This window comes from Pelmatolapia mariae, linkage group LG22 (genome assembly GCF_036321145.2).
Source record: "Pelmatolapia mariae isolate MD_Pm_ZW linkage group LG22, Pm_UMD_F_2, whole genome shotgun sequence".
Lineage (NCBI taxonomy): Eukaryota > Metazoa > Chordata > Actinopteri > Cichliformes > Cichlidae > Pelmatolapia > Pelmatolapia mariae.
In genome coordinates this window covers 24827627-24843025 of record NC_086245.2, presented here as the reverse complement: position 1 = coordinate 24843025, position 15399 = coordinate 24827627, and the positions used below count along the sequence as shown (strand labels likewise).

The window sequence follows — 15399 nt, the reverse complement described above, 5'->3', positions numbered from 1 at the left end:
AGCGTACCTTTAACATGTGCTTTAATAGGCTCTGTAATGCTTTAACGTATTTTTCTGACATATAAAGTATATACTGTTACATTGCTGAATGCACAGAGTCTCAGATAATGAGGTCAATACATGCAAATGATATCTGTGAGCAAAAAGCTCAAGCTTCAGACAGCTGTATGATGTCAATGAGGGTTGATACCCCTAATATGGTCATCTTAGGCGAGAAGCCCTGCCCACTTCTTGTTCAAACCTTCTGTTTGTGAGGGGCAGCCAATCAGAAGAAACTTGGCTAAGTTGCATTTGATCCAATGTTGAACCTTACTTGCATTAAGGCCCAGCATGGGATAAAAAAAGTGCAATTATGAATCACAGAAAACTCCTGCAGTAGAATTCAAGAGCTGTAAGCATAATGTGAACACAATGGTTCCCTTTAACAGCATCTGGGAAATAAAAACTTTAAGCAGTGGATATCAGGATTGACTAGATGGATCCATTCATCATAGTTATCAGCCACATATTCACCTCTATAATCCCACAATAACAGTTTTAATTTATAAATAACCATAAAGTCTGCTGGTCACACATATACGATATCTTTTATAGAATAATGAGAAAAGGTTTTTTTTCTGTAGTTTTTACTAAATAACTGATCCAGAAAACTGAAACTTCTCTATCACTAAAAATATCTGCAGGTTTCTAAAGAGCACATTGGTGTTAGCTGAATTTATGCTTCCACGCATCAAAGATGGTGTTGTGATTGCAGCTATGGCAGGACAGTGCTCACCACAGTTTACAGTAAACAAAGCCTTCGGGTGACAATAATTGCTCTGCTTCCACTGGAAGTCACTGTAGATGGCTGCTTGTGATGCAAAGGAATCTCCCTTTGAACCCTTTACGCCTGCCTTCAACATATCATACTTATGTCAATCACAGGCATCCACTGTGTATAAAAGAAGGATGTACAGTTAGGCCCACAACTTTTGCTTCTGCTCTAACTGTAGCTTCCATGGGTCTGAAAAGTGAAGACAATATAGCAGTGCCTTAAATCTACAGGGTGGGCCATTTATATCCCAGTGTGTGAAGAGTGGGAGAAGAGGGTTGCATTGACAATCCAACACAATGGGCAGCACATTGAACACATTTTATAAGTGGTCAGGAACTTGTAAATAACTCATGAAAGAATAAAGTTACGTTGAAACCAAGCACACCATTGTTTTTCTTGTGACATTACCAACAAGTTTGATGTGTCACATGGCCCTCTTCCTATTGAAAAAACAAAAGTTGTATCCAAGATGGCCGACTTCTAAATGGCCACCATGGTCACCACCCAGCTTGAGGAGTTTGCCCCCTCACATATACTAATGTGCCACAAACAGGACTTTAATATCACCAACCAATCCCATGTTATTACGGTGTATCCATATAAATGGCCCACCCCGTAGTTATAAAAGTGTTGCCATTTAGATTTTTCAATGTAAAAAGGGTGGATGTAATAAGCTAAAGCTTGAGGCTACACCTTTTCAGTCAGTATTTTGCAGTCACTCCATTTCTTTCAACTCCTTGATGATTTTTTATTGTCACATTTTTTCCCCAGAAGACCATTAATGACCCAAAAAAGGAGCCCCATTTATTCTGGACTATCTCAATGCCCCAGTGAAACTGGAAGTCCAGAAAGTGGAAGCTTCTGACAGAGAACCTCAGGAAACTGCCTTCGCCATCTTGACCGTTGATTTAAGTCTTGTTTATGGCAACTTGATGTTGAAGCTCAATCAACAAAATTAATGATGGGAGTACTTTAGAGTGGGCCTACCTTGTGACTGACAAGTCAGTATATAGTTAAACTGTGTGCCCACAAACACCCCACACCACTATGTGTTTCATGCCAGCCTAACTTTCCTCCCACAGTGCAGTTGCTTTGACTGCCATTCTTACACAACAGACTACCAGAAAAGAAAGAAAAATGAATTTGTGTTTGTTTGCATCTCAAAGATTGTGTTAACATTTTGCTCTATTTCCTAGCAAATCTGATAACATTGTAATAGAAGGATTAGAAGCCAGGTGCTCTCTTGTTTGACTGTTTTCCTAAGAGCATGTTATGCATAATTCCAGCGGTAAATGCTATCAGAGTCATGCTTTCCCTGCGTGGGCTGGATGGTATCAGTTTGTTAGTGATTGAAGTCGCTGATTAGTTCCTAGCGATTAGGAGGTAAGGGTATAACAGATAGCGTAACATAATATTGTACTTTATCTTGACATTTGTGTGCCTTCCCACTGAAAATGGGGTTTGCATGAGTGTTTGCTCATGGGAACGATGCCACGCGGAGGTGCGCACTTGTGAAAATGCCTGTTATGTCTGCTGCAGTTCTGCTGTCTGAAAAGAATCAGATGTGTATCAATATGGGGGTATAAATGTAATGCACGCCCACGTTTGTGTGCATCAGTCTCATCATGTCAGCTGTTTTTGGCTATCAAAGAAGAGATAAAACTTAGACAACTTAGTTTTGACTCAAATTTAATTCTCTTGTTTCCTCCCTCCAATGTCTCTCAGGTCCAGAGGGAAGAAGCACAGCGTTATTTTACGGACCCAGCTGACAGTCCGCGTCCACGCCTGCATTGGTGAGTTCTGTGCCACATGGTTATGTAACACATTTCTCCCTGGAAACACACATGCACATGCCGTCAGATGCACCAGCGAGCCTAAGAGCACATTGCAACCGCACTTTCAAATGGCTGTCCCAGAGTTTTGCAAGTGGTACGCTTCAAACCTGAAACCGCCCACTTGGAAGCTGGATTGACTGGTGTGTGTGAAACTTCTCTAAATTTAACGTGGCAATTTCATATTTTTGCCACATCTTTTGACACGCTGAGAAAAAAACCATTGCCGTGTGTGAGCCTTTTCGCAGAGAAGCTTCTGTTTCTGGCGAAGTCGTCACAGTGTGATGCTCCTGACTCATCTCTGCTATACGGGGAGAAAAACAACATAAGCCGGGAGAGAGGTGTGACTTTCACTTTATGTGAGAGGGTGGAAAAAAGATAACAGCAGGAAAATTCAAATATTTAGTGATAAGTCTGAAGAGAAAGTTATGAGATTAAAAGCAAAGGAGGGGCATGAGAGGAGAGTAAGCACAGGGACAACTCTGTGGCAGAGCCAGCTAAGATGAGCCTACAAACCTTATCTGTCCACTGAGCTTGTTTGTGCTTTGCCAATGTAATCAGACCAGATCTTCTGTGTTGCTGACAAGGAACGTGCACATCATTTATGTTAGATCTTGAGAGCTAACTTGTTTAATGCTACCAGGTCATTATTTGAATCTATTGAGAACTATTGAATGGATTTTAGCTTAATTTTTTATGAACATGAATTCTGCTGACGATCACTTGTGATTAGGGTCTCAAACAGAAGAAAACAGCTTTTTTGACAGTGTTAAATTTCTGCTTAGTCATCCATCTGTAGACATGGGAGATATGGGTGTAGCTACACGCCTGCTAACTGAGGCATTATGGAGTTACACCTAACAGGCTGTTTCTGGCCTATTTTTCAGTTTTCCTGCTCATCAGATCAACACTTCTTGAGTTCAGGCTTGAATTGACATAATACACGATGATGATGATGATGATGGTGATGATATAAAACTTTTTTTGGGGGGGGGGGGGGGATAATTTAAACAATCACCTTATAAATGTTACAAATCTTGGTACTGTAGTTCAGTGGTTCCCAACCTTTTTGCGCCACAGACCGGTTTAATGTCAGACAATATTTTCACGGACCCAGCCTTAATAGGTGTCGTGGATAAATACGACAAAATAAAATGATACGACCGAGACAAAAACTGTGGTATTTTGTAAATATAATAATAAACGCAAATTCACTGTGTAATTGTGTAACTTTATTAGCAGCGTCCTCCTGAAATGCGCCAACAACACTGAGAGTAACATCCTCCTCTCTGCCCCTTAATGCTCTCTGTTCGCTATAGTAATGCGTAAATATTACTTTCAAAATAAGACACACAACTACAACACGGGAAAAGACCCAGGGAAACGGAGTTAACGATAAAAACCCTGAAAACCATGAATTTCACACCTGAGCCTCAACTCTCGCGGCCCGGTACCAAACGACTCACGGACCGGTACCCGCCTATGGCCCGGGGGGTTGGGGAGCGCTGTTGTAGCTAGTTTATTGGCTTCATGAAGAGTTAAACCATAATAATGGAACTTAATGTAAATACATAATTGCACAGTGCAAATGAATGCTTATTTATCTTATACCTTCCCTGCTGCAGCTGTGCTTTTTTTGTACCTCTCCTCCTCCCATTAAGCCCGCCTTGTTCTGATTGGCTGCCCCTTGCAAACAAAAAAGAAATTCAAATAGCATACATGTGGAGCTTCTATGCTTATATTGAGAGGGAGCCGTGTGCCTGAAATGACTACAACAGGAATATCCACTCTGATGCACAACATACAGAGATACAGTCAGGTCCATAAATATTGGGACATCGACACAATTCTAACATTTTTGGCTCTATACACAACCACAATGGATTCCAAATGAAACGAACAAGACATGCTTTAACTGCAGACTGTCAGCTTTTATTTGAGGGTATTTACATCCAAATCAGGTGAACAGTATAGGAATTATGACAGTTTGTATATGTGCCTCCCACTTCTTAAGGGACCAAAAGTAATGGGACAATTGGCTTCTCAGCTGTTCCATGGCCAGGAGTGTGTTATTCCTTCATTACCCCAATTACAATGAACAAATAAAAGGTCCAGAGTTCATTTCAAGTGTGCTGTTTGCTTTTTGAACCTGTTGCTGTCAACTGCCAGGATGAGATCCAAAGAGCTGTCACTACCAGTGAAGCAAGCCATCATTAGGCTGAAAAACAAAACAAACCCATCAGAGAGATTGCAAAAACATCAGGCGTGGCCAAAACAACTGTTTAGAACATTCCCAAAAAGAAGGAACGCACTGGTGAGCTCAGCAACACCAAAAGACTAGGAAGACCACGGGACACAACTGTGGTGGATGACCAAAGAATCCTTTCCCTGGTGAAGAAAACACCCTTCACAACAGTTGGCCAGATCAAGAACACTCTCTAGGAGGCAGGTGTATGTGCGTCAGAGTCAACAATCAAGAGAAGACTCCACCAGTGTGAATACAGAGGGTTCACCACAAGATGTAAACCTTTGGTGAGCCCCAAAAACAGGCAGGCCAGATTAGAGTTTGCCAAACGACATCTGAAAAAGCCGTCGCAGTTCTGGAACAACATCCTATGGACAGATGAGACCAACATCAACTTGTACCAGAGTGATGGGAAGAGAAGAGTATGGAGAAGGAAAGGAACTGCTCATGATCCTAAGCATACCACCTCATCAGTGAAGCATTGTGGTGGAAGTGTCATGGCGTGGGCATGTATGGCTGCCAGTGGAACTGGTTCTCTTGTATTTATTGATGATGTGACTGCTGACAAAAGCAGCACAATGAATTCTGAAGTGTTTCGTGCAATATTATCTGCTCATATTCAGACAAATGCTTCAAAACTCATTGGACGGCGCTTCACAGTGCAGGTGGACAACGACCCAAAGCATACTGCAAAAGCAACCAAAGAGTTTTTGAAGGGAAAGAAGTGGACTGTTTTGCAATGGCCAAGTCAATCACCTGACCTGAATCCGATTGAGCATGTATTTCACTTGCTGAAGACAAAACTGAAGGGAAAATACCCCAAGAACAAGCAGGAACTGAAGACTGTTGCAGTAGAGGCCTGGCAGAGCATCACCAGGGATGAAACCCGGCGTCTGGTGATGTCTGTGTTCCAGACTTCAGGCTGTGATTGACTGTAAAGGATTTGCAACCAAGTATTAAAAAATGAATGTTTGATTTATGGTTCTTGTTCTGTCCCATTACTTTTGGTCCCTCAAGAAGTGGGAGGCACATTTGCAAACTGTTGTAATTCCTACACCGTTCACCTGATTTGGATGTAAATACCCTCAAATAAAAGCTGACACTCTGCAGTTAAAGCATGTCTTGTTCGTTTCATTTGGAATCCATTGTGGTGGTGTATAGAGCCAAAAATGTTAGAATTGTGTCGATGTCCCAATATTTATGGACCTGACTGTAAGTGTGGAGTTACACAGTTACTTTTACACACACTGATTGCATTATTTGAAACTTGGGTCACCTTTAATATGAGCATCCTCTGTTGTAGCTGTATATATATGAGAGAGCGAAAAAATGCTTTAGGCTATAAGAAACTTATAAGGCAGCAAGGTAGCAAGAGAGTATAGAGATGAATAATGTGCAATTTCCTAGTCAGTAGTTTGTAGCCTATCAGTGTCTTTTCTGTCCACAGCAGTGGAGAACTCTTGGGATTGTGTTTTTTCCTTTCATTTGGCTGAGGCACTACACTGAAACACTTTAGCGCTGTGGTTACGTTTTGTTAGGGAAAACCCTCCATTAAAATCATCCCACTCTTTCATGCTTTCTCTCCCCGGGGTGTGTCCTTCTTCACCCATTTCCTCCGTGACTTTTTCCTACTTGGTCAACACTCTTCATGCCAGTGATAGCAGAGCTAATTCTGGATCCTAGAATCAAGACCGGCCGAGATGTTAATGAGGTGAAAGGTCAGTCTAAGCAGTGCTTAGTTTAAAAAAAGTATTCTGAAATGGACCTGTTAGAGATTTGGCTGCATTTGATCACCTTTTATAGTGATTAGATTGTAATTAGATGAAGTTTTCTTTTTGCAAACTGCAGTTTTCATCCTCCCACTTTCCCTTAAACCACTTCCTTTCAGTAGATTATGATGGATGTATGGTTGCTGTCCTCTAAAGAAAGTTTTAGGCTCGAGGGCTGTTGGAAACAGACGGGCTCATTCTGAAAGGGATGAGGACTGACCCGGATCTGCAGCCATCTGCTGCAAACATATAAACTGCTGTTTGCTTACACATGTAAACCTGCTACAGTGTTTTTCTTCATCCTCTGATGGGCCTGAGTGAATGCACTGAGGATTGATGTAAGCTAAATCTTTCTCTCACACCCATGACCATGTAATACACACACCCACACATCCAGCCGTTATGAGGGATCTTCCCATGGTTTGGAGAAAAACCAGCGCCGGGCTATATTTATTTGTCCCTTTACGCATAAAATGAAAAACAGCTTCTTAATAGAAAAAGTTGCGTCACCATCATCAACGCAGAGACATTTTCTTTTGAAGGGCATCGCTTATTTTCATCCAGTGCCAACGTGCGATGATAGAGTTTGTTTACTATGCTGACCGCAATCCAGATTTCAGTTAGCACGGCACAGATGCAGGGCAACGACTAAATCTGCACGGGACTTGATATTTGGAAGTGGCAGTGTGTAATTCTGCCGCATTAAACAGACATACAAGCAGATAGCTTAAGCGTGTCACAGCAGTCTATTCACTTTAAAGATCTGCTGTCCACCCCCCATCACTCAGTGTCGCTTCAGCTGTCCACTCATCCACCCGTTTAACGTTCTCTAATCTTTCTAGGTCTTAACCTTCAAATCCTCCGAGTGGTGGACAGCACACTGTCCGCTAAATGAAAAATCACGTTGCATTCAAGGATGCACATTACGTGCAAAATGAAATGTTTGTGACTGAAAAGCTTTTGCGTTTATTATGATTACAATGCATGAAATGCTCCATTCCTTACAGATTTTCCTAATCTCACCGGTCTCGTGACCTTCTAGGTTCAATTAGCAAAGATCCAAACGTCATTGTATTGAGGCTAAATGTTGGATACATCTCCTTCAGTCATCCAGTGATCGTCTTTCAAGATTGCAGGGATGAGAAAAGTTTGAATGACTAAGAGAAACGCAGCATTCTTGGGCATTTCTTGGCTTTTCTGCGGATAGATTGAATTACATGCAGGCGTGCCGGTTGGGATTAAAGCAGCTCTACGGTGGGAGTTTGTGTGAGTCAGAGTGTGATTATGTTTGTGAGTTAATGAATTTTTCCCTGGTACATGAACAGAAACACACACTGACATGGTCAGCAAGGCTGTGACTTTGACTGCTGGTGTAAGCACTGTGTCTGCGCTCGAGAGGCCCTTGTGTAATTTTAATGATCCAGGTCTTCTGAACGTCCCCAGCCTGAACCCTGCTGGGAAATCAGGCTGTTTTGTTCATTTTTTATGCATTGTGGGTGTCCTCACTGTCCTCAGCGTCAGGTTAAGAAGTTGTGGCCCGAACCTCATTATTTATACTTTCAACTCTTTCAGTTGTTCTTTTAACTTTTAATATCTGCTTGTGCAGACTTCCACCTACACTCACATCCCTTCTGTCGGTCCATCACGTGGCCTGCCCAGAACCCTTTGTTTAAGGGTTAATTTTAGCTGCCTCTGTGACTGTCGAAGAGTTGTTGTGGATCGTGGCTGATGAGTACAGAGAGGCGGTTCTGGGGTGGGGGTGAAGTTGAGGTGTTATCTTTAGAAAGTGTTGACAGCACAGAAACATGTGAGGGAGGCCGCACAGTGGAGCCTCTTTGCACTAAATGTGAGAGTTAAAGGAAGCAAAGGGGTTGATTGATGGAGATCAGCGAGAACTGGGGGTATTAAAAGTTTAGAGGTAGGAAGGGAAAGGATGATGTGAAGTTTACCTCTTGTTGTATTTCTGATGGATTTTTCTGACTGCAGGAATTTTACATATGGACTAAAGCCAGTCAATCTGTGAATTCACTCTCTGCAAAAAATCGTACCAGGCTGCAAACCTGTTTATTTCTCCAGTTAAAGTTGGAAATTTTAATACTAGTTATTGAGTTATTGGTGATTGACTCGCTTTTTGAACTTTTTGAAGGAACTGCAGTTTTTGGCGTTTTCCCGTTTACTGTGCAGAAACATAGATAGTAAGATGGACGTAGTTGCCATCATTTAACTCATCAATTTCTTGGGACGAGTGTTTTCACTGTGGTCATCTTGATGTTTTTAAACCAGATGTTACTAATAAAGGATGGATATGATTGTGAAAACAATATTCCGAGTGGCTAAGAACTGGTCAGTCACAAGCCAGTGAGCATACCATAGATAATACTCCTTTCAGACTCTTAGAATGATCAAAATTCACAATATGGATTTAATGTTGTTCTCTGAATAACGTGAATCAAGCAATGAGTCCATGAAGTCATCAGGAAAGTGTCCACTAACTCAAGGCAGTTTTGCATTGGTGGCTTCACCAAACCTGGAAGCTACTAGAGGCGGGAATCACCCCACGATACGATATTATCACAATACTTGTACAATACAGTATACTTCAGTTTTTAACATTTTGTGATATTCTAAGTATTGCATATAACATATATTGTATTTTATCGTCTCAAACTCTGATTTATCCAGTAAGATAATGTTCTCGCACCTCAGTTTTGTTTTTTGTTTTTTTTGCTAAACGAGATTGTCAAACCTGCCAACACTGTCACTAAACCCCTGCCATAAATGCTGCCATAAGACAGTCTGCTATTAAATACACTCACAATGCAAACGGCTTGCAGCCAGTTGAGTCGAGTCCCCTCATGTTGTGCTCATTGACAAAGAGTAATCAAGACCGATGGCAACATGTTGCTGATCTGTCTAATTTATAAATTAGACAGCAATTATTTGCAGACTTTTCTGATCATCTCTCTGAGAGTGATTGCAGTCAGTCCAAGTCAGACTGCAACTGTTTGCAGAAAGGTTGCCTCCTTTTAGAGGCCCTGTGTAATCGCCTCACAGTCAAAAGTGATCGTGCATGTGCAATAATAAGCTAAGTGTGACGTTGGTTTTTTAGCTGAGCTGATTTAATTTAAGTTTCCTTGGCTAATGTTATCTTAGGATGTTGGTGCAGAAGATTAGCCATTTTGTAGTATTCCCAGAATATATTTGCAGCTGATCAAACACACAAACCCACACACGTGCAACAAGACTAAGTGGAATTCTCTTTTTCTGACAAAGTTGTGTTTTTACTTAGTTGTATATAGCATTTGTATTCTATTTTTATCCTATTTTATATATTATTTTATTTTATTCTATTGTATATAGTTTTTTTATTCTATTCTATTCTTTACAGTTGTGTACAGTATCTTATTCTTATTCTATTCCAGTGTTCTCTAATTTTTTGCTATATAACTTTGCACTGTCCACTTTCTGCTGTAACAAAACAAATTTCCCACGTGTGGGACTAATAAAGGTTATCTTATCTTATCTTATCTGATGTATTTAATTAGAAAATTGATGTTTAGTGTCCCTGTATCGATACAATATTGCCACGAAAAATATTACAATACCATCCTTTATCGATGCCCCACCTCTGAAAGCTACATTCTTCTTTTTACACTGTCTATGATCAGAACCCTCCAACTCCCAGGGCTCTGGGCCTGAGCTTGAGGAAGTAAATGGTTTTAGATTCCCAAAGCTTTTGTTTCCCATGCGGCCTCATTTCCCAGCCTCTCCTCAAGTCAAAGGATATGCAGTAATTCAAGTGATCAAAAACAGCGAGGGTATGCTCTCTGACAGGTAAAGCTCCCTGTAATGAGTGGTACAGCAGGTGAAACAAAAGAGTCGGAGTGCAGAACAAAAGGCCTTGCATGTGTTTTGGACCCTTTTCAATCCCTTAGCACCGAGCTCTGGAATTTAGCCCTTTAAAAAAATTGGCTTGGATTTCTGCGCGCCAATTATCTGTTTCTAATCACCCCCCGTCGTATTGTCAAGAAGAGGTGGAGGCCAGAGGTTAGGGTGGAGGGAAGTTTAACTCGCTTTGATTTTCGCTGGTTCTACTGTTACATAACAAACTAGCAACTCGTTGAAAACTTGAAGATTGTGTCTGTATCTGTCTTATCTTCGGCTCACTGCAGGATTCACACATCAGAATCTTCATTTCAGTTTCAGTTTTATAATTTAATCCTGCCTTTACTGAATAAAACAGGGCCCTATGCAAAAAACAACAAGAAAAAAACAAACAAACGAGGGTTTACTGCAGATATTTTAAGGATTTTGTGGCATCAGTGAGAGTTAGAGAAATGACAATCTTTTTAAGCTTGCCAACAGGGTGGTCTTGAGTGATAAATGAGTAGTCGCTACTCAGGCTAGATTTACTGACAGGACCTCTCTTCACTCTGGCTATAAGATGCTATATAAAAAGAAATGACTACAGCTGGTTCTGACAGCGATTTACTGCATTGGTGTCCCCCTGCTGTGGGAGATAAGGCCGGGTAATGGCATGGTGTGGCGTGGAGATAATGCTTGTTAATGGGTAAGCTGGGAGGGGGTATTGCTGCAGGACATCTGTGACTGAGCAGTCAAGTTGTTGGCATGGTGCCCTCTAATAACTGTGCTACCCTACTTTTTAATCCACCGTCCATTTGTCCCCTGTTGATGTTTCCCACCATATCTTGAATTATATTACTCAAAAAGACTCAGCTGCAGTTGTTTAACCTCAACATTTCTTCCTTTTCCTGGGTTGCATTGTTTTTCCTCTGAATCTATATTTACTCAGCTCAGCTCCATATAATCTTCATGCTTCATTGTTCTGATAGACACCTGTGGCTTTGGCTCAAGAAGTTGTGCACTATCCTCCCGCTAACTTCTGAGTCAACAAAGATATTTCGCTATGCTTATGAACTGTGTGCAAAGTGTTAGACAAGTTTAGTCCTGCCGCTCAGTCTCCTTCATCTATGCACAACCAGAGCACCTTCTGTGAAAATGTATGTTTATGTGTCCATATTTGTATTTTTTCTGCACCACCACCACCTAAAATCAGCACTTCTGCATTCCAAATACAGAACACTGTGCTCTTATTTTAATGTGTGTTTAATGTGTGTTTCACAGAGAGAAGGAAGGAATGAAATTTAAAAAAAAATAAAAATCACTCGAATAGTTTCCCCTCTACCCTCACCAGCAGCTGAGACCCTGAGGAGAGCCCACATGAGTCATGCTTTAGTTACTGCTGTTAGAGATGGAGAGATGTGCCGATGAGGCATTAGCGATGGAGGTGTAGTGGTGAAAAACTTTCCAGCAGTGGCTGCTGTAGAAAAGCCACCAGCATTTATCTTTTCTGTAGTCGTTCTCTTCTCCTGCTGCACTAATGCTGTTTGACTTTATTTACACTTCAGTAGTAGATTATGTTGCATCTATTGCTAAAATTGGAACCTCTGGAAAAAGCACATGTGCAGGCAATGAAGGAGAATCCAGTTTGAGGGGATTAAATGTTTATAGTTGCATCGGCGCCAGATTTTCCAGCTTGCGGTGCACTTATGGAAATGTTCAAATTGATGATAATGAAAAAGAGCTTGCTAGCTAGCCTTTTAGAGAGAGGGAAGGTGCGAGTTTAATGACAAAGAGATTCACATTTATGATATTTAGTGGTTAATGTTGGTTTCTGGAAAGAATTGCAAGGCTTTATCTTGCAGATGTTTCCAACTTGTGGCTTAGGCCCTGGTCAGGCCTAGAGCCCAGTCAGCAACCCTTTGGCAACTACTGTACAGGTCACTTGGGGAAACTGCGCATTTGCCAACCAGTTGGTAAGTGGTTAGGGACAACTGGTTGAGGACGGGTCTCCAGTCCAGTCACACTGGCAACTACAGGCCTACAGGGAAAATGTACATTCCCCAAAAAGCTGGCGAATGATTACTGAGGGTTGCTGGCTGTCTGTAAAATGTATTGCTAAAGCCTAGTCCCAGTCATGCATGCCAAGAGAGCGGTCAGTGACCTCCTGGCAACCACAGGTTGCTAGGGAAAAATGTGTGTTCTCTCACTGGTTGGTGGGTTGTTGCAGGAGGGTGCTGGCAGTCGCCGGGTGAAACCAAATCTGAAGAGCTGCAATAGCAGGTCGCTGCTCTGCAACAGCACTGTTTTTATGACTGCTTGGACCAGGTGACAGCCATCAACCTCCAATCCACCAACTAGTCAGGGAATTACTAATTTCCCTAGCAACCAGAGGTTGCCAGAGGGGTTAACAATAGGTCTCTTGGCCTGTTTGACAACAGCTACAGTGTATTGTTGTCTCTTTATTAGAATACAGCTGTGTCTCATGTGGTAGAGCACGCTGTCTACCAGTCAGGTCAGTCTAAAGGTTTATCCTCTAATTCGTGTGTCGAAGTGCCCTCGGGCAAGATCACATCCATCATGAACGCGCTGTATCTGTTTGTGTGTGTTTTGGGTGAACATGACTTGCAATAGAAAGCGCTGTTGGTGCTCAGCTGAACAGAAATGCGCCATATTAGTACCAGACCATTTACGGTTTATAATTAAACATTTGGGTGCAGTTTCATTTGACCTTACTGTTAAGTTTGAACTTACATCAGAGTATATTTTCATTTTCAACGTGCATTTCCCTCAAAGTAAGGTCTTAAATTTATTTTGCAGAGGCAATGAAAAGTCCTTAAACTCTTAGGTATTACTTGCTTATTCCTTCTCTCTAGCTTTAAGCCATCCGCTGAACATACAGGAAAGCTAGGTATTCATAGCTTTTATGGTTTTTCTATGTAATCTGGTCTTGCTTTCCAGCTGTGTGTCTCCTTATTGATCCGCTGATGTGGTGTGGTGTGTGTTATAACGGTGTGTTTTCTGTGGATGTGGCAGGGTTTTCCCTACGCTCCAGTCATGCTGACAAACATTAGAAGCCCAACTGTTGCGCTGTGGCACAACATACTGCTTTTTGGGGTTAGCTCTCCAAAACCTCTGTGGGCTTACTGGAAGAAAGTAAGAAATATATATTGACATAGAGTATGTGTGTGTGGCTGTACGCTCTTGTGAGTGTTATGTCTGGGCTTGTTCGTATATGCACCCAAGTGTGCCGGCAAAAAGCTCTGGCTGGTCTGTTTTAATCATTTTGAAGGTATTACATAATGCAATAAAACATTACAATTACCCCGAGCTAAACATCCAGAATCAGGAGAATCTGCGGGCTTGGGATCTAATCCAGCCGTAGGGTTTCAGAGATGATGGGTTTAGGGGATGTGTGGAAAGAGACGGGGCGAGGGATGATTTCCAGGGAAATGGTAAAGCACTTAGGGAAAGAAACACAAGGGAAAAACAAAGCAAGGAGGAAATGCACCTGCCAGACAGAGCTGAAGCAGCGAGCCAGGATCTCTGAACGTCACAGCTCAACGGTTTGCTGACTTACAGGTGAAGAAGAGTAAAGCCAATATGGCGCTGTTTTCTAGATTTAGTATATATTGTGGCTTTCTTGTTCAATAATGTGAACCTGCGTTGGAGTTAACAAAGGCTGAGAATTTCTGGCTGCTTAAACCTCTACTGTGCAACTTTTTTATGTTTTAAAACTTTATAATTGCCAATGACAATTTCTAAGTGTCTAAGATTAAGTAAAATCCAAATACCCCTGCCTTTGCGAGCAACAACCCTGATCAGTGGTTGCAAATAGGTGCTATAGTGATTGCTTTGATTGCTAGCAGGTTCCCGCAAGCTAAGCTTAGCCAGTTAGCTGCTACCTTGGGTATTAAGCAATTTATTTGTTTTAGCAGGTGACCTAAGGTTAGCTAACATTAGCTAGAAGAATGACAGCTGAAAAAGTCCTTTGACCATTGTTGGTGAAAGTAGCCAACATCAGCAGGTCACCTGATTCATGGAGGAAGTGTTTGGTTTCAACGCACTCACTTCTGAGTATTAGCTAGCACTAGCTGCCTGTTAACATTTATGAACTACAATATTATGTACCAAACTGTATTGTGTAGATACACTCAGCTATTCATTCAAACTTAGTTACTAGTTAGTAACTAGTTAGTAAGTAACTAACCATATTGAGGTTATCTGGTGGTTATACTGGGCTTCTTTAATAGAGTGACTGGATTTGGCTGGACTGCTTCTAATATGATTTGAGTTCATGTTAGTTACTTCTATAAAGCCAACACAGAGATAACTGCTTCAGGTACACAAACTCTTTCCTTCTCAGAATTACAAACAGGCACACACCATTAGCAGCCACTAGTACTCATACTGTAGGTCATGAGAACAAGAGGGGAAATAGTTTCAGGAAGATGTGATTGTGCTTATACACCACATTGGCATCTCTATTAGGGACACACAAAGAGAAACACAATATGCACATACACATAAGGGAGGCAAGCAATAGCGTGATGAGTCAGAGCAAGATTTCAACCAGCTAATCCACTCAGCGAGCAGGACGTTTCCTCCAATATCCTCTCTGTTTACTCATCCTCACTGCTGTTAGACTTGTGCTGGATTCACCCTCTGTGTTTAACTTGCTCACACTCTCTGCATCTGTTTTCCCTTTTCCTTTGATGTCTGCTGTCCATGCTCTTTTTGTCCACTGTCCTTTTATATATATATTATATTATATATAATATATTAAATGCACACATTTTATTTATACGTCTGTTTCCAAGAACATTTGTTGAGAAGTAATTTTTCAAAGCCAGCAAAAGAGTTTTGCAGCCATTTGAA

At 41.5% G+C, this 15399-nt stretch overlaps 1 protein-coding gene across 5 annotated transcripts in view; it reads left to right on the top strand.

Moving 5' to 3' along the window:
- Positions 1–15399, top strand: part of fhod3a (formin homology 2 domain containing 3a) — a 67794-nt gene that overhangs the window by 9660 nt on the left and 42735 nt on the right. For all 5 annotated transcript variants that reach the window (XM_065471192.1, XM_065471188.1, XM_065471190.1 and 2 more), the window contains exon 3: positions 2540–2607. In XM_065471192.1, coding sequence (XP_065327264.1) covers positions 2540–2607 — 68 coding nt within the window. The remainder of the gene's footprint in view (positions 1–2539; positions 2608–15399) is intronic.